The sequence below is a fragment of the Ochotona princeps genome, chromosome 18, assembly GCF_030435755.1.
Source record: "Ochotona princeps isolate mOchPri1 chromosome 18, mOchPri1.hap1, whole genome shotgun sequence".
Classification (NCBI taxonomy): Eukaryota; Metazoa; Chordata; class Mammalia; order Lagomorpha; family Ochotonidae; genus Ochotona; species Ochotona princeps.
Window position 1 is genome coordinate 46614248 of NC_080849.1, and position 24254 is coordinate 46638501.

The 24254-nt window shown below is 38.8% G+C and overlaps 1 protein-coding gene across 1 annotated transcript in view; it reads right to left on the minus strand.

The window, feature by feature from the left end:
- L3MBTL4 (L3MBTL histone methyl-lysine binding protein 4) overlaps positions 1 to 24254 on the minus strand; it is a 391255-nt gene that overhangs the window by 266619 nt on the left and 100382 nt on the right. The window contains exons 6-10 of the mRNA XM_058677030.1: positions 11888 to 11992; positions 10450 to 10585; positions 9127 to 9218; positions 7476 to 7630; positions 6354 to 6430 (exon numbers count right to left, since the gene is read on the minus strand). Coding sequence (XP_058533013.1) covers positions 6354 to 6430; positions 7476 to 7630; positions 9127 to 9218; positions 10450 to 10585; positions 11888 to 11992 — 565 coding nt within the window. The remainder of the gene's footprint in view (positions 1 to 6353; positions 6431 to 7475; positions 7631 to 9126; positions 9219 to 10449; positions 10586 to 11887; positions 11993 to 24254) is intronic.

A 24254-nucleotide genomic window follows, 5' to 3' on the forward strand; every position in this document is an offset into this window, starting at 1 on the left:
GGGTTAAAAGATATATTCAATGAAATAACTGAGAACTCCCCTAATGTGTAGAATTAACTACGAAACAAAATTAAAAAAAAGGGGCCAAGAACTCTGAAGAGAGTTTACCAAAAATGATCCTGGTCATGGCATAACATAATCAAGCTCGCCTCCGTTGAAACTAAGAAATGATTCTTAAATATGCCCATGAGAAGAGTCAATCAACATACAGAGGAGCCCTAATCAGACTCATTGCTGACCTGTCAGAGAAAACCCTACAGCCTAGAAGAGAATGGAATGACATATTCCAGATCCTATAAGGAAGAAACTGTCAAACCAGAATAAATTATCCAGCAAAGCTTTCCTTTGTATTTGAAAATGAAATAAAATACTTGCAAAGGAAACAAAAGCTGACCTTGCATCTACCAGACCCATCCTACAAATGTTATTTAAGATGTGCTACAGAAAGAGAAAAAGAATAGCACCAGCCAAAACCAAAGGCAAACATGCAAAACATCTCAGTAAAATGAAAAAGAAACTTAAATCAAACAACGAGAAACCCATTGCTAAAATGACAGCACAAAAGCCCTACCTATCTATATTAACCTTGAATGTGGATGGCTTAAATTCATCAATCAAAAGACACACTAGCAGACTAGATCAAAAAATTAGACTCATCTATCTGTAGCCTACAGGAGGCACATCTTAGCAACAAAGATATGTGGAAATTGAAATGAGGATGGAAAAATATACTCCAGGCTACTGGAGAAGAAAAGAGCAGATGTAGCTATTCTTACATCAGATAATACATACATTCATGTGAAAAGCATCAAAAAAGATACTGAAGAATACCACATAATGGTCAAGAGATCCATTCAGCAAGTAGAAATCATGATAACAAATGTATATGTACTAAATGCCAGGGCACCTAGCTCTATGAAACAAATATTAATGGACTGAAATGGAGAAATGGATTCCAACAAAATTATAGTGGGAGAAGAAAACCCTCCACTAACTTGAATGGACAGATCAATGAAACAGAAACTCAGTAAGGAAACAATAGGGCTCACCCAGACAATAGATCAAATGAACTTAATTGATATATATATAGGATCTTTCATCCTACAGATGCAGAATACACTTCTTTTTCCATCAGTACATGGAACCTTCTCCAGGAATGGTCACATGATAGGCCACAAAACAAGCTTCAGCAAATTTTTAAAAATCCAAAGCATAACATATACCTTCTGAAATAATCATCGAGTGACACTGGAGACCAACAAGTCAAAACATCCAATAAGATAAGCAAATACTTGGAGACTGAACAGCATGCAGCTAAATGAACAATGGGTTATATAAGAAATCAAAGAGGAAATTAGAAATTTTCTTAAAATGAATAAAGCCATCAGCAGAACACATCAAACTTACGGGACACAATCAAGGAAGTGTTAAGAGGAAAGTTCATCCCAATCAATGTTTATTTCAAGAAATTAGAAAAGTACCAAGTAAATGGGCTAACCAAACATCTGAAGGAGCTAAAAAATCAACAGCAAAATAATTCCAAGATCAGCAGAAAAAATAATCAAAATACAGGAGGAAATAAACCAAATAGAGACCAAATGAACACAAAAGATCAATGAATCAAAAAACTTGATCTTTTGAGAAAACCAACAAAATATATTCCCCACTAGCCCAAATAATCAAAAAAATAGGAAGAAGACATGAATCAATAGCAACAGAGACTAAAAAGGAAATATAACAATGGATACCTCTGACACACATGCTCATGAACTATTACAAACAACCATATGCCAATAAATCAGAAGACCTAACATAAATTGATAAGTATGGTCTACCGAAATTGATCATGAGACAATTAATAATCTAAAGAGACCTATAATACAGACAGAGATAGAATCAGTAATTAAATGCCTCCAAACAAAGAAAAGCCCAGGACCAGATGGCTTTACTGCAAAATTCTACCAAATGTTTCAAGAACAAGATACAGCAAATAATAGCTCTCAAGCAGTTTGGATTCCTGCCACATTGCGAATGCCCTAGATTAGATTCTAGACTCCCGGTGTGAGCCTTATCCAGCCCTGGCTGCTGTGGGCATCTGGGAGAGTGAAACAGGGATGGGAGCATTCTTCCTCTCTGTCTCTCTCTCTCTCACCCTTCTGTCTCTTCAAATGAGTAAAGAAAAAAATACGGATATTTTCAACACTTACTCTTATTGGAAAGGCAGATCGGATTTACAGAGAGAAGAGACAGAGATAAAGATTTTCCCTTCACTGGTTCACTCCTCAAATAGCCATGGCAAGAGCTGAACCAATCCCAAGCCAGAAGCCAGGAGCCTCTTTCAGTTCTCTCAAGCAGATGCAGGGTCCCAAGGCTTTGAAACATCCTTTTCCACTTTTTCAGGCCATAAGCAGGGAGCTGGATGGGAAGTGCAGCAGGGACATAACCCATTGCCCATATGGGATTCTAGCATTTGCAAGGTGAGGATTTAGCCAATGAGCTGTTGCACTGAGCCCCCAAAAATACATTTTAATAAAAGCATAATAAGAGAGAGTTGTAAATTTTCAGCAAGTGAAGTTTTTTCCAAGAATCCAAGAGTGGTTAAATAGAAGCAAATCACTGTATTGATTATATTAATTGAAAGGATTGGGGGGAGAGGGCATGCATGCTCATCTCCATGGATTCAGAAGAAACAGTGGATGAAGTTAAATCCCGTTTCACAGTTAAACAATTCATAAAGCTAGTAATAAACGGGAACTTCCGTAACATGATAAAAGGCATTTAATTATAAGCACACACCTAAGAACATACTCAATTATAACAGACTGAAACCTTTCTCCCAATATTGCGAACAAAATAAGGAAGTTCATTTTAACTATTGATACTGTATTCTGTAGTAGAGTGTCCAGACAGAGTGATATTTTAATAACGTAGGAGGAGGTGCAGATGAACAACTATACACACACAAAACTCACACATACACACTACTTGGAGCTAACAGATAAATTCAACAAAATTGCAGAGCATAAGAACTACATATAAAATCAGTTGTGTTTCTGTAACAGTGAACAAACTCAAAAGTCAATTGAAAAACAATTCCATTTACAATAGCATCCAAAAGAACAAATAATAATTAAATTTAATAGATGAAATATTTATAAAATAAAAGATAAGAGATTTTGTTAGGAAAATTTAAAGAAGGCCTATATAAATGAGTCATCCCATGTCCATGAAGTAGAAACTTTTTATTGTTAAGATGGTTAATACCTCTCTAGGCATCCTACAGATCCACAACCTTTGCCAAAATTCCCAGTCGGGTCTGGTGTGGTAGCCTGGTGGCTGAAATCCTTTCCTTGCATGCCAAAGATCTCATGTGGGTGCTGGTTTGTGTCCCGGTGGCCCTACGTCCCATCCAGCTCCCTGTTTGTGGCCTGGGAAAGCAGCCAAGGTTGGCCCAAAGCCTCAAGACCCTGAATTTGTGTGGGAGACTCAAAGAAAGCTCCTGGCTTCAGATCAGGTCAGTTCTGGCCATGGTGGCCACTCGGGGAGTGATTGAAGATCTTCCTCTCTGTCTCTCCTTTTTTTCTGTCACTTTGATTTCTAATAAACATAAGTATATGTTTTTAAAAATTCCCACCAGGCCCAGCGGCAGTGGCCTAGCGGCTCAAGTCATCACCTTGAATGCGCCCCGGGATCCCATACGGGCGCCGGTTCTAATCCCGGCAGCCCCACTTCCCATCCAGCTCCCTGCTTATGGCCTGGGAAAAGCAGTTGAGGACGGCCCAAAGCTTTGGGACCCTGCACCCACGTGGGAGACCTGGAAGTGGTTCCTGGTTCCCGGCATCGGATCGGCACAGCACCGGCCCGTTGCGGCTCACTTGGGGAGTGAATCATCGGACGGAAGATCTTCCTCTCTCTCCTCCTCTCTGTATATCTGACTTTGTAAAGAAAATAAATCTTACAAAAAAAAATTCCCACCATCATTTACCCAGAAAGAAAAAAGTCAATTTAAACAGATCTGAAAAGGGCCACAAACAGACAAAACAGTCTTGAAAAGGATCAGGGTTGGAGATGCTGTTTGAGTTGCCTGAATTCTATCTTCCAGTCCTGGGTGTGAGTCTTCACTCTAACTCTAGCTGTCCACTAATGTGTGTCCTGGGAGGCATAAGGTGATGGCTCCCGCAGTTAGGTCTCTGCAGTGCTTGTTGAGAGGCCAGGACTGAGTTCCTGGCTCTCAGTTGTCAGCTTTCCCGGTCCAGGCTGTTGCAAGCATTTTGGGAATAAACCTTATGGGAGATCTCTATCTCCCTGGCCTTTCTGAATTAAACAAAATAAAATACAATTTAATGTAAAAGAATTTTTGAATGATCATTCAATATCAAAGGACATTTTCAAAAATCTGACAATACTACCTAAAGAACAAGGGAAAAGATTGCCAATTCATCTATCTGATATGGATTTAATATCCAGAATGTATAAGGAATTCTTATAATAATAAATAAATAAATGTAAATAATGAAAATGACCAACAATTTGAATAGACATTACCGCAAAGAAAATATACAAGTGATCAAATGCACAATAAAGACTTCCGACAAGGCTGTGCAATAAGAAAATGCAAATGGAAACCACAGGAGGTATCACTTCACATTCACTAGGATGGCTTATCAATAATGCAAACAAAAATAAGGATTAACAATTATTTGGAAAATAAGAAGTTTCACACATTGCTGATTGGAATGTAAAATGGTGCAAATACTTTAGAAAAACAGTTAATCAGTTCCTCAGACTATTAAATGTAGATTTAGCATAAGACCCAGTAATTCCACTCCTTACACATATGCTAAAGGGGAATGTATCTGTACATGTTGAAAAGTATACATGAATGGCTATAAAGGTATTATTTGTAATGGTCAAAGGTACATAAAATCTCAATCATCAGATGAATGCATCAACCAATTGCAACTGATCAACACACTACAGTGCTATCAACCACAAAAAGAACACACTACTGACAGATACTTCAACCAGGATAAACATCCAAAAATTCTGCAAAGTGACAGAAGCCAGACACCAAATATCACATGTCGTCTGAATCTTTTTACATAATACCAAGGATAGGCAAACATGAACAGATAGAAGCATGATCAGAGATTATAAGAAATGGTTATAGACATCTAGTTTTCAAAAATGCTATTAAATTTTATTTTAAAATTGTACATAGTTAAGGGACATTATGTGCTGTGATGGCTTTTTTACTATCATTATTTTTAAGAACTTGATTGATTATCCTGGTATTTTTCTATATTTAAGGGATTTAGAACTGACAAAATTGTGTAGTCACTTAAAATCTAAAAACCCAATCCACTGAAAAATAGCATATTCCTTTCTCTATATTTCTATATATGACTTTTGAAAGAAAACAAATTTCTCCTTGGACATTTGTTTTTAAAACGCTCGGAGTAGGGACAAGTTTGGAATAGCAGTTGCTCTCGGGACACTGGCATCACATACTGGAATGTTTGAGTCAGAGTCGTAATTGCGGCTTTAGCTTCCAGCGTCCTGCCAAACGCACCCTGGGAGGCAGCAGAGACAGCTTAAGTCACTGCATCCCTACAACCTTCAAGCAGAACCTGGACTGAATGCCAGGTTCCTGGCTTTGTGCCAGCCCTTATCTGGATGTTCTGGGCACTTGGAGAATGAATCAGCAGGTGGGAAGATCTTTGGCTATCTCCATCCGTCTCTCTCATGCCTGCCTGTCTTTCTCTCTCCTCCTCTTTCTGCTTTTCAAATGAGTTAATAAACAAACATTTTAAAAAGCTAAGATTTCATAGCTGTTGTCTAACTCACCTTTTAGTTTAAAAAAAGTGTATTGTGTAGTTCTCTAAGTTATTATGTAATGAGGAAAAAAGTTAAAGCTTACAAAGGACCCTTATTATTTTGTTGGTTTATTGGAATTAGCCTGGCACATCTAGGGACTCATGGTTTTATCTCTCTTCTTAGACTTTTGTATTTCTACTGTTAACACCAAAGTATTATAGTCCAAATTGCTATAACTAACCTATAAGATAAATTATAAATCATCTGAAAGAACTCATCTAAATATTGAGTTACAACAATGACACTTATTTGCAAGAATAAGAAATTTTTAGTAGCTACGCAACGTATCTTTATAAATACAATTTGTTTTCAAATGGAGCAAAGCATGTAGCTTTTGGGCATTTGGCAGTCAATAGAATTTTGTACAGCATTTCTGTCATACATCTTGTATGAAATATGATTTACATACATGAAAACAAAAATATACATTGCCATTCACTGAAATGACATCCAACAAACCCAAACAGTCCACTCACCTTGGGGTGCTACCAAAGTTCTCCCATTCTTCTGACACCAACCAACTGGCTGAACATAAGGACTATTCACATCGCACCTGCAGAGACAGAACTGCATTTAGATCATACATTAGTCAACACCAGAGGAACAAGGCAAGCGAAATGGCGATTCTAGTTATCAACAATACCATGAGAAAACAAAAACAGTTCATAGTTAGAGAGAATAAGTAATTTTTAGTACTGTATTTGTAGGCTGTGTAACCAAACATTTTTTTTACATAACCTTCTTAAAATTTAAAACAAAAAACCAAGGAGGGCTGGTTGACAGTACCTGACCTGCCAGTGATTTCCCCCTGAAAATGAACATTTTAATAAACTTCGTCTTTATCACTTCTTGCTAACAGCAAAGAAAAATGCTAATGGGACAGTCCAAATTTTATTATGAGAGTCCAATCAGATTCCAGATGACTACAATTTTCCTCCCTGCTCTTCTGAAACAGCCCACAATATTCCATGTGATTTGTTTTTAAGTGCATGGGAGAAAACAGGACCCACAACAGGCACCACCTCAAGAGCCACAGCCTCAGGCAGGCACTGGTCCATCTTCAAGGACACACTACGAAAAAATGCAAAACTATTCTTTTTGTCATGATCTCTTCCATATTTGTTTTTTTTCATACAGAAAATCCTTTCAACTTGTGCAGTGTTAGTTTAATGGCATCGTAGCATACATTGTCTCTACTCACCATAGGGTTTCACATAATTCACTACCATTTGCCCTGAATATTTCCTCTTAAAAACATGACAAACTGAGTTCAACAATTTTTCCAACAGGAACGAAAGAAAGAAAACTATAGATTCTTAATTTCCTCTTTCCAGAAATGCTCTCATACAAACCAGACAAAAATGCAATGAGCTACTTGTCATATTGTTCCAAGCGAGGCTTCATTAGGTGACTTTTCATAAAATGATGGAAAAGCATCTTGGGCTCTTCATAGAAGAGAGGGTAGAGAAGAGACAGCCACTAAATTCCTAATGTCCATCACCACAATAAAAGCAAGGGCAGTCAGAGCATCAGAAGGAAAATAAACTCACAGCAACAAATATGAACACACAGAAATAGAATGCACATTGGTGCCTCACCAGTAATCGTAACTATCATCCCAACTGTCAAAATGCACTAGCAAGCGGTCTTCAACAATGTCGGCGATGGTTGCCACACACACCAGCGATGGGTTCTTCCTGTCAACGGCCTCCAGCTTCATCCCAACCCGAAACTCTTTAGGCGTTGGTCGATTCTAACACAGCATCAGGAGGGGAAGAGACATGAAAAGAGACGAAACACCAAATAGGCCTGAGTCAGGGTAAACACCTGCACTGTTCACCGTCAGCGATGTCTGTGGGGTATCTGCAGTGACCCCTGGAAAGAAGCCTGCCACGTGTACACACAAACCCCGAAATATCCACAGACTAGACCTGGGAGGCAACCCTTCCTTTGGGCTTTTTGCCTCTCTCATACAGGGAGATTTTATTCCCCTGGTCATCTTCATTTTTCCCTTCATCAATTCCTGCAGTGATATGTATTAACTTTAAGATATTATGTTTACTGAATTTATTAATATCAAAGGATTATCTGTGCTCCCAAGGGCTTTTGAATAATTCCCAAACACCGCAACTTGAGGAAGTGGTAAAGACAGGCTTCTAAATGCCAAAATATTTGTTAATTGGATTACTGTTTAAAGGAACATATGCACTGATCCATGAATAAAATTACACTTAAAAATGTAAATGCATTCTTCAAAATCTTTACTCATTTAGTATAAAAATACTACGAATTGTAATTTAGAATATACAAATCCCACTCTGATACAGCTGTAACTAGCCAGTCCTAGAATTTAGGGCATATACACAGTGTCTGGGGACTAGAGAAAGAAATTTTTTTTCCATTTCTTCTGCTATCCACACTGAACCCTGCCTGCTATTTCCCTTTAGCACATTCTATTTTTAAAGCCGTTTCACATTTCAATGGCTCCCTTCCCCTGATGCCGTTCTATGAAATACATATAATAATTGTACAACATCAATTTCAAGAAGGGGAAAGTGAAGTTCATGGTCAATGGGGGGCCTGCACAGTGATATGGCCTGCAGGTGGCAGAGCTGACTGATGACCCAGGCTGCTGACCAGCTCCTGCCCACTCCCTATCATGCAGGCCTCTCTGTTAAACCCAGGGAACTGCAAAGAGAGTCAGGTTGTAATTTCCTCTCTGGTGCATTTGGATCCTGAGAACACAAACAGCAAACCAATGGCTACACCCCACTCCTCATAACCCTGCTATTATATCCAGACAAAATGCTTGCCACAAAAAGTTTGTGAAAAATGGAGTTGTCAGGTAGTATGAGTTTGCTGGACTTTCTGCAGTTCCTTGATAGATCTACACTGGGCATCTTAACATCCTATCTGGGATAGCTAGTGTTTGCAAAACTAAGTCTAAAAGACCAATTCACTGACAGCAAGTGAAAAAGCAATCATTTGGAAAACATATCTTAAATTTTAGCAGGCTTTAAATACATAATGTTCAACTTTCCCAATCTAACTGTAACATGCAATTGTACTTTTAGAGAGGAAAAAAGATACACACATAAGAAACTGTGATAAGTTAAGTAAGAAAGTCACAGGAAGATTTCAGAGTTTTCATAATTTCTTAAAAATTAATATTCAACATAATATGAAGTGAATTTTAAGTACTTAAGCTCAGGGGAAAATATGATTTATACTGAGGAAAAAAATACTTACTGAACTTCTGTTTCTGAATAATTTCTTGGGTGCATTTTGCAGTTTGCAGGCTTTCAAGTAATCCATCCAAACAAATTTATCTTTTCTATAACCTAAAAAAGTGCAGATTATTCAAAATATCCCAAAATGTAACCACATGCATATTATTATTATCCAGTCTTCTGCCATACATTCAATATCCTTAGCAGACTACTAAAGATTTACATTGATAATTTCAATTTTTTAATATACTAAATTTAAACTGTAAAGGTTGGTTTCCCATTATACATTTTTTGCCTAATAATTTTCTGACTTCCCTGTGGTACCCCTGTGGTTTAAAGATAGTTTCACCCCCATGAAAGCTTTCCAGAAAGATAAGATGAAATTGCTCCCACTCCTGAGGAAGCCGTCACAGAGACCAACATCTGCTCTGTACCTCTGCTCACCCTGTATTCTGGAGAATGGCCCTTCCCCAACTCTCCATCCTCTAGAAGGAAAGCCACATGGAGACAGAGGCTGCTTGCTTCATTTTCAGTTCCAGTCCCAGTGCCAACACACAGGAAGGCCTCCACAGCACCCACTGAGTACATGCACTGTCCCCAGCTCTCGTGAAAGCCAGCCACCTTGAAGCAATTTGCAACAAGCCGCCAAGGGGGTAAATCCCAGTGGACAACCCAAGCTGATTACGAAGAACAGCAACTCTATCATGACCACAGTTGCAGGGTCATGGGAATGCCTAGCTGCCAGCAGGAGCCCATTCAGAGAGAGGGACCCATCAGCATCTCTCTGATCACATCCTCGCCTCATATGAACACAGAACATACAAAAGGGTTGGGTCATACCTCACAAACCCAGGTTTCTACTGGGTATAAGCAAAACTGAGATTTTTAATTCTTATCAAAAGAAGATAGGGGAGTTTTGTTCTAGATCCATGTTCAGTGTGATTCCTAAGCTTGAAACTAATGATTGGCAGTAAATCAAATGTCATCTCCATGCAATGCCCCTGACCAAGTATGACATCCTATTTCAACTATGATCTGATCATTAATTCCCTTTCCTTATATGGTTTCATAAACTTTACACAAGAGGAAATGCATTCATAATCTTCTATTTCTTCCCCCTTTAGTTCAGAATATCAGAACTAAAGAAGCAGTCTTGATGCTTTCCTTCTAAGACATTTATTTCTAGGGATGGTATAGTGTGGCCTTACAGCTCTTGTGGCTCAAGTTTTGCTTTTGGAAATCAATTCACACCAGGCTGTCTTGTTAGTATTCCACAAAATGTTGTTAAAACAAAGCTGAAATAACCACCGGCCCTGTTTCTGATAAATGCATCCTGGCTTACCCTTGGGAATGTGCAGTTCATGTTTAGTTTTTTCACACCACCCCACTGGATGGATGTCAGGAGAACCAGCATTAGTCCAAAAATCATAGCAGCTTAAATAACCATCAAAATGAAGTCTTAGACGGTAACCACACACCTGCAAAGTGAAATGTTAGTAATCATTCAATAAGTGTTGTTGAAGTAGATACAAAAGCCACAAAAATGGATATTTTTGTCAGCACTATCAACATGTAAAAGACATTTGTTCTATATAAATATTTTCACTAGAAAACAAATTTACAATGGCCAATGTGGTGGCACAGCAAACTAATCCTCTGTCCTGTGGCACCAGTTTCCCATAAGGGTGTCAGTTCATGTCCCTGATGTTCCACTTCCGATACTTCTCTGACTGCGGCCTGAGAGAGCAGTGGGAGATAACCCAGGATTCAAAGCAGAGACCCAGAAGACACTCCTAGCCTTCAGCTTCAGAGCAGCTCAGCTATGGCTGCTGTGACCATTTTGGGAGTGAACCAGCAGATGGAAGACCTCTCTCTGTAAAAATTTGTCTTTCAAATAAAAATAAATACAACTTAAAAAATCCACATTTTATAACTGACATCCAATTAAAATGAAATGACGATAAAATAATATTTTCCAGATATCTACAGCCTCCTAGAAAAAAATTATCTTTTAATTTAATCTTGAATTCTGAGGATCATTCAAATATTCATTCAGTTACAGTTTATCAACTCAATACCTGTCAAATATTTTCTTCACAAACTCTATTTCCTGCTTTCTTCCTTGACAGTGTAAGTGAAAGCATTCAGAAAAACCAGTATGGGTATGGTTTGTCTCAAGTCTAATATATGGATCCAGCATACTCAATAATGAAAAGAGTAAAACAGGAACACATACTCTAGATATGCTGTAAAAGTTTAATAGTTATAATCAATTTGCAAAGTAGGGGGATGTGACTTTTATTATCAATATTATTAGAAATAGAGATCTTAGTAATTTAATCACTGAAAATGAATATTCATAAGCATAATTAAAAATTCATTTATAAGCCACTGAGTTTCATCAATGGCTCTTTATATTATTTTCATAAAACGTATGTATTTGCATGAATGTATAATTCACATGACTGAATGGTATTCATGCACGTTCTCACTAGTTTTATTATAACATAAATAAGTACACCACTGTTAGCAAATCAAAACAACACTGAAGTATTCAAATATTGTTATCAGCCTCAGGTATAAACTATTTGCCCATTAATTCAGAAAATCTATCTAAAGACAAAAATAAAAATGTACTAGCAAGCATTCTCACCCATCATTTACTAACATAAATGCGCAACGCAGTGGCACTTAGCTATGACAGACAGTACTAAACTCTGTTATGAGACAGTTGAGTTTGTGTCACTGCAGTCAGCCCAGGCAACACTGTCATCTCTTACCTCAGCGACAGAAAGCACACAGAACACAGATGGATGTCGGGGATCAACACCTTCCAGTCTCATTCCAATCTGAAAACCATTTTCATATTCTGGAAAGGACTGATCCTAGGAAAGTACATAACATATTTAGCCATTAATATTTCCTTATAACATTACATAAAAAATTTAAGTGTCATATTTACACAGAATCTAAAATTCGTAGAAGCAGAAGGAAGAATGGTTTTCATACCAGGCTGAATTGTGGGAGAATGGGGAGATGTGCGTCAAAAGGAATAAAGTTGTAGCTAGAGCAATAAATGAAAATTACTAAGCTATTTGATATGTTAATCAGCATGGTTCGATAATTCTACATTATATTCACATACATCACTTGGCAATTATTTATGATCATAAATTGTCAAAAATGAAATAAAATTTGAAAATTAGGAAGAATTTTGTTTCCAGTATATTCTGCACATCCTGCCTATGAGATCCTTCCTAATCATAACACAACACAGATACCCTCCTCACACTTCTTAAAAGTGTTGAAGTTGTGCCCTTCATATTTAAATCCACAGAGCACAACAAGAATTAGTAGTTCTGCGCTGGAGGTAAGAGATATTCTCCTCACACTTCTTAAAAGTATTGAAATTGTGTTCATATTTAAATCCACAGCACAACTGGAATTGATAGTTCCGTGATGTGAGGTTAAAAACCTATTTTTTTTCCCAATAGGAAAACAATATCCAAGGAACTCTTGGGATTATGCATGCTGGAGCTGATTTGAAAATCACCTTTTCATATTTTGTTCCCTTAGATCTGATATTTTATTTCTGGACATCTTACTACATTTTTGTTACTTAGTTGCCCAGCACACACAGTTTTATTTGCTTATAATGAATCTCTATTTGTAGATCAACCTATACCACACTGATTTTACTAATATAGAAATTGTGGTCTCTCCTATTAATCTAATCATTTTGAGCATTTGACAAAAGAATTTGTTTCGATTTCCACATAGATGCACAAAATACTTATTTATTTCTTTTCGGGTACCTTTTAATGTTTAAAGTTACTTTAAATTTTTTTCTTTACAATGGACTTGTCCCCATGCATTATTTTCTTTAAAATTGGTATTGCATTCCACAACTTTGTTGAATTATCATCATAAGTTTGAAGCAGCTGTTTTCATTTTCTTTCTTTCTTTCTTTTTTACAAATTCAGCATTATCCATTGTCAAATGGTTCTTAATTGCAAATAAGTGTCTCTTAATGGAAAATGACTACCAGGATTAAGTCCTAGTAGGCCTGGAGCTGCTTTGTAACAGAATGTCTTACTAGTTAATGCTGTCTAACATGTGAATGCTTATTTTTAGCTTGAAGTATATTCTTTTCAGGAATTTTTCTCATTTGGAAATAGTGTCAAATTCAAAGAAAAGTTGCCAGAACAAAACAGAGCATGGCATCATTGCAACCAGGCTTTCCCCAGACACATTTATGGCGAGCACTGCACCTCCTCTGCATTATCCTTTATTCTTACGCGGCCTCAAACATCTGTGTGTGCACACAGCTGTATGAGTGGAGTGCAAATGGCCATGGAAATTACATTGTAAAGTTGTTCTTAGTGCAAAAAAAATTGAAACCTATGTCTATAAGCCCATTTTCCATAAGCTTTCTGAAGATCTCTTGCAGAGAGGATGTATATTTTTATGAACCACTGATATTCACTTACACCTAAGTATCAGACACTTTTTCCCTGAGGAACAGTGGTATTTTCTCTTGGGGTAGAACACTTCCTTACATTACCACAGCTCAGTTACCAATGTCTGCAAATCCAGCATCTATACAACTCATTTAACTAACTGTTCATGCATACTCCTAATTTTCTCCATTTTTCCAAATGTGTGCTTTTTAACACTCCTTTCTGCCCATCCTTAACCCCACCACAGGAACAGGAGCCAATATGGGATCAGATGATAAATTTAGCTAACAGGCCCTTCTATTCAACAACAATCTAGAACACATCTGCTGCATGTCTTTATAGCACTATTTTATTTTTAAAAAGTTAGTCTTAGCCCTCTCCCAATTTTCCCCTGCCACTATTCCTTAGTTTTGAATTGTCTGATGCTTCTTCATGATTAGATTAGGATTGTACATTACTTGCCAGAATGCTACATCGAGGATGTGTCCACCTCAGGGTACCATATCCTAAGAATGTCAAGCTGTCCTTTTTTTCTGGTGATACCAATTCTGATTACTTAAATCGAAATACGCCCAATTTCTTCACTATAGTTACATTAAAATGCATGCTTACATACAACCATGTAATACATAAACATAAACATGTTCCATAAATCACTAAGTTCATGCAGAGAATTCTTATCTGCCTTCAGAAGCCTACATCATGTATTGCATTTTCCTTCTGACAAAATGAACACAATCGTGCTCCTCTTAAATACTACAATATATCTCTTATAGCATTAGAACTGTTCTATCAAGACAACTAGTTTAAAAACTACTAAAAGAGTTCAATATTTGGTTGCATTTCCTTTCCCTTTTTGTCATCCAAGAATGGGGCATGTGGTTAATATCTTTGCTCAAATGATGCTGGGATCCATTTTCCCTTTCATCAATTCAGTATTTATTTAAAATCAACTGAGTTACTTTTTCTATTTGTTTTCCACTCTTAATGACTTAGATTTTAGTATGTGAAGCATGAATATGCTCCCAAAACTTAAAATTATCCCAAACAGGAATTCAAAGGTGCCTCACCTCCATCCCACATCCTCTCCATCCCATTTCCTACGCTTCCTTTGACAGGTTATCCTCTTCACTGTGTTACTCTTTTCAAGTTCTTTCTTGCAAAATATTTTTTAAAGATTCATTTATTTTTATTGAAAAGTCAGATACACATAGAGGAGGAGAGACAGAGAGGAAGATCTTCTGTTCGATGATTCACTGCCCAAGTGACCACAACAGCCACTGCTGCGCTGATCCAAAGCCAGGAGCCAGGAACTTCCTCCAGGTCTCCCATGTGGGTGCAGGGTCCGAAGGTGTTGGGCCGTCCTCAACTGCTTTCCCAGGCCATAAGCAGGGAGCTGGATGGGAAGTGGAGCTGCCTGTATTAGAACCAGCACCCATATGGGATCCCGGTGGGTTCAAGGCGAGGACTTTAGCCACTAGGCCACCGCACTGGGCCCTGCAAAATTATTTTGTGCTACAGGACTATTTATCTTTCATTACTTCACATGCAGCAGAGAACACATCATATACATGCTCTTTTGTACAAGGCTATTTGCATGCCTTTGCAACGTCATGCCATGTAATTTCTTTATGACTGCATTTCTTTCCTAATCTGCATGAGACTACACTGTGTGCAAGCACCACAGCACGTTCAAACCTTTTCTAAACTGCATGCCTTTTACATATGAATACCAAATTTCTGAAAATCTTGATGAATTGGCTTGTATAATGTTGTTATGAACTTTCTTACATTCGCAGATCATTTTGGAAGCTTCTAAGGAGAACTTAAAAAGATGACAAAACCCAAAAATGAAACAGCAAGAATGAATGATTTCTCAAGAATATTTTATTTTTACAAAAACAAATGTCATGTGTGTGTTTAGCTCTCCAAGCCTTCTTCTCACATCTACTGTGTTTTCCAGCAGACTGTATTTCACAAGTATTCTGTGACTACCTCCTGCTTGCTGTTTTGAAATTTCTCAGTTAACTTTGAAAGCACCACACACTTACATATACACACACAATGTGAAAGACACGCAAAGGAGAAAAATAGACTCCTGGGCAGGAGGAGTGGGAGGAGTGTTCAATTAAAAACGTGGAAAGGGGCAGGCGTTTGGCCTAGCAAATCAATGAAAGCTGGAACGGCCACACCTTGTGCCAGAGCAGTTGGGTTTAAAGCCCATTTCTGCTCCTTACTCCTAGACTGCTGTCAGTACGGAGCCAGAGCACCAGCAGGGGATGGCTTGACTAGTCACATCCCTGCCACCAACATGTGAGCCCGGGCTTTCCTCAGGTCCAGCCCTCTCCGTTGTGGGCTACTGAGAAGTTAGTCAGTGGGAGGGAGCTCTGTTTGTAGTAATCTCTGCATCTGTTTGGCTCTCCAATATATACACAAATAAGTAAACAAATAACTTTTTTTAAAAAGTGAAAAGAAATTTTTAAAATTTCAAAAATGTGGAAAGACATAGAAACTGACAGAATTTTTTTTACATAAAATTGACAATAGGGTTAAAGTAGTACTATGGAATAGATGATAACTTCGAATCACAACTCAAAGACATTTTCAAGATACCAGCAATAATTCATACATGCAAAATTGAGGATATGGAAGTAGCAGTGTTGTATCAACTGTATTGCCCCTTTTAATCATTCTGAAATAATAAATTCAAGATGCCAGTAACAATTCACACATAAACTTGGATGATTAAGGCTTCTTGCATCTGCCATTCAAAACAGCTCCTCAAATGAATACTTAGGAATACCGTGTTGTGCTGTAAGCACTCCATGACAGACTTCAAGTGAAAACATTGATTCTAACACTGGGAAAGGCAACATTTAGTGAGAACTATCACTGCATTCATCAGCCTTTAGTCTGTTCAATGACCTATTCACAATCTGACAGATTTTCTGCAATCTCTGCTTTTGAAAAAAATCAAATATTTTATGAACATGATTGTTATCTGTGCTTATAAAACCACATTTTATGACGAGAAAAGTGAACTAGAATCACAGTTAAAGCAAATTCAAAAATCATAAGATTCATAGAACTGAAAATCATTACAGAGAAGTAAGTGCAAGCCCAACTAGGCAGAGACTCCTCCAAGGTCACACAGCCAACAGCAGCAGGACATACATCAGGACTCAAGGGAGAGAGCCTGCCAACTGTTTGTCCCACACAAGGGGACAGAGCTGGCAACATGACAGGCAAAACAAAACCTGGCACAAGGCCATGGAGGGCCTCAAGGGCATTCTCAAAGAAATGCCCTGTGCTTGGGTACAAAGGTGAATTTGTTTTGTCCTTTTCTTTTCCCAGAACAGGTACAAAGTAATATTTTCTAGTATCAAATTGATTTATTTTGTCACTAAGCATGGAGAAGAAGCATTATTCAAAATTCCACACCTTGTAACAAAAACAAGTACAAATTATGTTATTATTTTAAAAGCTTGTAAAATGAGTCATAGCATTACATAGAAAACATGCTACCACTGAAGGAAAGGCAGATAGGTTATTGGCAAAATTACTTTACGAAGTACAGCATGTGAGAGCAACCATGATTAAGTTCTTGTACCAGCAGATCTTTCCATTGGTAAAGTTAAAAATGTGCAGAATGAACAGCTCCCAGACACTTGTGAGATGTGGGCGAGCAATTCAGGGCCTTTCCCTCTGCCCTTGAGAACCCTGTGACAAAGGCAGACAGATGTTTGGTAATGATTCTCTCGTGGCCTCCTCTGGCCTGGGGACTGTGGGTGGGCCTCAACTCCAGCAGAACACTAGCTACTGGTGCAGTCTCGGATAGCTGGTGTGCCACCTTAGTGCCTGGAAGTATGCTTTTTTACTCACTGGCACAAGCTGGCAGGCAAAACATTAATTCAACATTAAAAGAAATGGAGGAACTTTGGCATACAGTTAAATCATGGCCATCAAAGAATGGGAACAGATATTGGACAACAAATCAGGCAAAGACCAGATGCCTTTGACTTCCAACCCTTTCCTGACAGCTTTCAGGATGTTCATAGTCACATGTGCAGAAGAAGACAAGTTTATTAGGATGCCAAACAACTCTCATTTTTATCTTAGTAGCATCTTCCACACCTTGATTTGTCCGATAGATATCTCCAAAGCAGCTGAAATGTAACTTTTCAATGTGAGAGGTGAGGTAACAGGAAATGTCATACACTCAGACAGTGACTTAAACAGCCAGACCCTGCAGAATTTAACTGTTTGCCAACACTTTGCTTTACTCAATTTAGAGAATAAATCATGGTATGGTAGAGTAAACAAGAACTTAAATGTTGCAGAGTGTGAGACAATACCTTCCTGCAATGAACACAACCAGAGACAGCATATGTCTGCAAACCTCTATAAAGCAGAGAATCAGCCTGCCAGGGTACAAGTAGGGTAGCCTTGTCAGCACTTGATGAAGCAAAAAGAGTCTGAGTTTTTGTTTCATCTGGATATTCTGCAGAATTCAGAGCCCTCTGAAGAGCCATTAAACACTGGCTGTCACAGCCAAAGAGCTTAATGTTGGATGCAATATTCTCAGGAACAGAAATGAAGACTAAGGAACAAGCCCAGTCACAGCACCCAAGTAACTCTTTTCCATGCCATATAGAGAAGCCTTTTATCCAACAAGCATTGAACACTGGGTCAGATAGTGTTAAAAACACTTTACTCATACATATTGTGGCATCGTAAAATCCCTGTGAAGTAGGTGTTGTTACATGCATTTCATAAATGAGATGCCCAGGGCCATGGTGGAAGGATGTCTGGCTTCAGTGTTCGGCAATTAGTCTCTGAATTCATGATGAAAGGTTTCAAGCAAAACCATTTCCATTACTGATGAAAGAGTCCATAATTGAATTTTTAAATTTTGTTTAAAAAGTTATTTATGTTCCTTAAAAAGCTAAAATTGGTGGTTAAACTTGAGAAAAGTGACATTAACACATGTGACGACCCACTTGGGGAGAATAGTTAAACTCAATTTCTACCACAGCACACAAAACCAATTTTAAATGGAGAAAAACCAAACCTCAAAAACGAAATCACTGTAGCCATCAAAGAAGCACCTGCTGAGGTGCTGACAGCTACGGCAAACAGAAAGCAGGAGTGGACAAGCACACAGGATGTAGTAATTTTCTTGTCTAAAAAGCAGTTATTTGTATTGTCACTAGTTACATATCAGTGTAATAACACACAAAACACACAAATCTAAAAGTATACACAACAAATCATTTCAACTGGTTTGCCTAGAGTGAAGGGCAGAGAAGGGCCTTTATTTTTATTCTGTTTCTGTCGGAAGTTCTAAATAGCACGGTGCTTAAAAAAACAATCAACGCCCACACCTATCGTCAAGCCATGCTGATATTAAGTAAGCAGTTAAGGTGCTGGCCATGGCACCACGTTTTGTTTCTTCTGGGACTTCTACTTGATTCTTAGTAGAACAATCAGTGAGGTGACGCTCAATGCTAATTTGGCCAGGGGTTGTTTTGCTCATCTTCTTATGGAATGGCTCATTCTTGTTTCATTTTGCAGTTTTGTGTTGTCAAATCTAATTATTTTTGCTGTGAATCTTACCTTTTCACACTTTCTAGCAATTTGTATCTCTCCCAATAAGTCCTTGTGGCTCATTAATTGATCATCCATAAGAGAGAAATTGCTAGTAAACACCTGGGATTGTGAATGTCCTTTTCAATACTGTTTTGCTATACTTCATGAGTAATAAAGTTCTAGTTTTATTGTAATTCCTTCAGTGCCACCAGGGTCATACACTAGCATCTATTCCTACAAGAAGATTTTAATTCCCATTTTCATCACTCTTGTAATGCATCAATATTGCTGAAGCATGTCTGTTAACTTCATGTGGATGAAAATTCATTATTCTTCACCCTGTTGTGGACTATGTCCCCTGGCTCTATATTTTAAGGGATATATAATGAAACTGCAGCAGAAACTGGTATGTTCAGATATGAAGACAAAGTGTTGTATGTCTGTGCAGACACACCAAATATGGGCTCCCAGTGAAAGACATGAAAATATCCTAACAGTATAATAATGGACTCTTTGATATTGTCCATGCCTACATTGTCAGGAATCACTTCAATGACAGCATGATGGACTTATGACTGTTCATGAAGGACACCCATTTTAAAACTAGAGAGGAAATCACTGGGGGGGAGGACCATGAGAAAGGGCACAGGCAACCCAAGAGCCTATGAAACTGTATCATAAAACAAAATAGTAATAAAAAAGAACCACCAGTGAAAGACTTTAACCCACACAAGAAAAGAACTACTCCTGCATTATAGAAAGATCTTATTAGTGGCAGTATGGAGAATTAATTACAAAAGATGATTAAGGTGGTTTTCAAGACTTATGAAAAGCTGAGAATTTACCACCTGTCCCATACAGCATCTATCTTGGGTTGCTGAAGCTTCAAAACTACTTATATTACAAAACCTGTTTCAGAGGAGGAAAATGAGGTTCAGAGTGGTTCAGAAATTGCTCCATTTGCACAATCAGAACACATTCAGAATGCGAATTTCAGCCCTGGTCTATGCACTTAACTGCCAAGTTATACTACCTCTCAAACTAATGCAACAGCGTTGCCAAGTGACAGTGAGGACTCAATCAATGCACAGCTGAGGATGGGTGCAAGGAGTGAGGACTCAGTGCTTGTTTAGGTGACAAAACAGGCAGTACTTGCTGACTGGATGGAAGAGGAGGATGAGGAAAGCAGGGAATTTTAAACTAACACTCATGTTTCAGGTTTGGAAGAAATGCTGCAATTGTCGATAGTGTGATGACCTTTCCCTTTTTGATGTGAACAATAGCTGCGCTTCACAGATTTTATGGAAAGGCCACGAACAGCCACACTGACCTGCTTTTCCTTCCACGTTATTTCATGAACTGTTCCATCTTTAAAGGCTTATTTATACAGAGAGGAGGAGAGACAGAGAGAAAGATCTTCCATCCGATGATTCACTCCCCAAGTGACCGCAAGGACCAGTGCTGCGCCGATCCGAAGCCAGGAGCCAGGAACTTTCTTCCAGGTCTCCCACATGGGTACAGGGTCCCAAAGCTTTGGGTCATCCTAGCCTGTCTTCCCAGGCCACAAGCAGGGAGCCGGATGGGAAGTGGAGCTGCCGGGACTAGAACCAGTGTCCATGTGGGATCTCGGCGCATTCAGGGAGAGGACTCTAGCCGCTAGGCCATGCCGCCGGGCCCGAATTGTTCCATCTTGAAATGTACTCACTAAAATGTGCTACAGGACTATTTAGAGGCGAGGAGATTTCTTCCTTGCTTTTCCTTAGAAAGCTTTACAAATTTCTCCCAAGCTAAAAGTGGATTTATCAAGATTAGACCCCTGCTTGCTTTCTCTTGTTCTAATCACACTGTAAATGGACAACTTGAAAATACATATGTTCACACACAACATATATACATTCACACAGCTCACACACATGAATTTTTCTCTATTCTGGTTCAACAAGCAGAGCTGTTTTTAAGGATGGCGCTGGGGATGTAGTTAGAAATTTTTCAGAAATTACAGAAACCCCCTTGATTTAATACAAAACTTTGTATGCAAAGGAATATAATCAATTATTCTTGGGTATTATAAATAGCTATTATCAGACATTCAAAGAGATCTATAACTCAAAAAAAGCCATCAAAAGAAAAGTACACAGCTGACAGCCAGGTGTCTATCTATCCTTCAAGGGATCCCATCATTAATTCACCCTCTAAGGAAGCAACGTATTTCGGAGACTTCAGGAAGCAGAATACAGCTGTGCCTGCAATTTGCTACAGCTGTTCTTTCTGTATAGCCAGGCCAAGCAGCAATGCATGCCTCAACTCCTGTTTTTTGGAAGTGATGCCTACTTTTGCCATCTATTTGTTAGGCTAATAGAGAAAAATGATCACCCACACAATTAAACACAACTTGCTGCAGTGAAGGACGGCTGATTGTGTCATTCTGAACCTCTCCATTTAAGAGACTACCGCCCTGGTATTTTTGCATACTTTTCATAGATCAGTCTTGAACTCGAGATCCAAAACTATTGCTAAGATTATACGAAGAGGCATTCTACAAATACAGAACACGGAATTCAGGGGTCAGCAAAAGTACGCTTTAATAAACTTAATAAGCCAATTCTAATTGGCTTTTTGTAAATCCACTCTGCTATAATCTTAGACGCAAAAGTTCTCTTTTTCCCAGAACCTATGGAAAGCAAGAAATGTGGCTGTAGAACCAACATTCTAATACACACTCTAATCAGTGAATTAACTGTGGTTTCTGAAACAGACACCACATACCAGAGAAAATGACACACTGAATCACGGGGCCAAATAAAGAACCCAGACGCTATGAAGTTACTGACCATACAAAGACAATTTTTCAATGACTTGTAAAGTTACTGTCTGATAACTCACTGGTCAGTGAAAGAACTCCTCGAATCCACTGAGTCTGGTATCTTAAACAATAAATTCACATATTTCATCCCAAATGACTAAATTGCCCCAGAACGGGAGGAGATAAAAAAAAAAAGATACTTTAATACACATTTCCTTTAACTAAAAGAGAGGAGTCATGTCTTCCCTTGATTTAGAATGCCACATTTTCTTCTTTCCATTTCTCATCCTATTGAAGAGTTCTGAACTTGACATTCAGCTTCCAGCTGGAACTACAGATAAGCAGCCCCTCCCAGGAACCAGAAAGCAGCCCTGATCTGCGCGGCTGGCTGCAGAGCGAGACGGACGGCTTCACAGCACCGCTGGTTCTCTGAAACCAGCCCGCTCCGAGAAGCCAACACTAAGTGCACAAGCTTAGCACACATCTTCACTTTTGTCTCAGAACTTACAGCACTGGAGACTATGAAAACTGAACATGATGGAAATTTCTTTCGTTTTGGGGGGCCCCAGTAATTAATCAGCTTAAATGACTTTGCATAAGGCTGCACTCTATTTTTAAAACACACTTCCCACTAAGGTTCCACATGCCTTGTGACTTAAATCACAACCAAACATATGAATATAATGGACACTTTTTATTTTCGAAAGATAATTTTTTTTGTTTTTGTTTCCTGGAAAAAAAAAACGTTAAATACTTATGAAGCTAATTCAAGCTTGGAAAACAAGTCATACATTGAAGATAAAAACAAGATAATCAAGCAAGTGAACACTTTTGGCAAACCAAGAGCATCCTGCTTCACAGCACATAAGAAAGCACACAGTCTGTCGGTCCACTGCTCAAAACTCAAGAACCCTGTTATATCCACCACCTGCCTTGGGAGGAATACTGAAAGTGCTGTCTGAGGAAGATGCATGAGGAAACTACTTATGGGATCTAATGGAAGGTTCTGGGATCTAAACCAGTGTTATAAGGAATTAAAACAAATAGAGATGTTCACTGAAGCATCTTTCTACACTTGCACAGCTAAGAACAAACTAATAGTTTATCAAAACTAAATGCATGGATTATTCAGAATCTATTATTATATACATGTATTTGAAATGATATTTTAAAGAATGTAACAGAACAGGATAAACAAACTAAATTTAGAAAAGAGGGTGTGTTCCTTTTGCTAAGACTTCAGGCAAGAAAGACTGCTTGACTGCGGACATGTTCAGATGAAATCTTCTATCTTGGAAAATCAGAAGGTCAGTGCAGAGTCAAGAGAGGAAAAAACACCACCACTGACACCACATCTGTGCCTCGCTGTAGAAAGGGGCTCACCAGAGGACCCACCTCTGTTCTCACCATGAATGAGGTCAAGGGCTTAACCAGAGTGCAAGCAGGTAAGGCCTGCATGATGGTAACTTCCCAGCGGGCCTTCCCCAGAGTGCAGAAATCACACTCTCACGAGCAGGCAGGCAGGAAGGAGGACTGCAGCAGTGCCTGGGATATAATCCAGACAGCTCCCAACAAAGCCAAGCATAGCGAGATGAGGCAGGCCTACACTCTGGAGGACAGCAGAGGGTCAGGGCACACAGGATGGACCAAGAGTTCTGGACACAGATATGTTACTCTGAACTGGGAGAAAGGAATTTTGAGAACTGCTTGTCATCAGAAAAGTGAACTGTCAGCCACTGCCATGTGCACTGTCCCAAAGCAGCAGTCAAGAGATTCCTGTGACGTGGAAGATGAGAACTGCATTTCTAAGTAAATATTCTGAGTTGGAGAGGTGCACCCCAGAACTCTCAATTCAGAAAGTAGGGGGAAGGGAGGAGCTAGAAGGGTTCAAATGAGGTGGCACACACAAAAGCAACAAACTTTTCTCCCTGAGAACCACAAAGTAGGATGGGAAATAGAAGAAGCAAGGAGGGAAGAAGGGAAGGAGGGAAGAAGGGAGGGAGGGAAGGAGGGAGGGAGGGAAGAAAGGAAGAAAGAAGAAAGAAAGGAAAGAAAAAAGGATGCTGATTCATCTTCAAGAATAACACAGTTCCACCAATAGGCAAATATGTCTCCATGTGACCTGGACTTACAGCAAAAGCAGCCACAGATACTATACACACCTCTTGGCCTAAAGGGCCACTATGGCCACAGCATGCTACAAAGTCCAGCCTGGCCTGAGAGGTCATTTATAAACTCTTGCTAAAATACATGTAAAAATATGTGAGGCTTATTTCTAGCTCGTGGCAGCAGTGC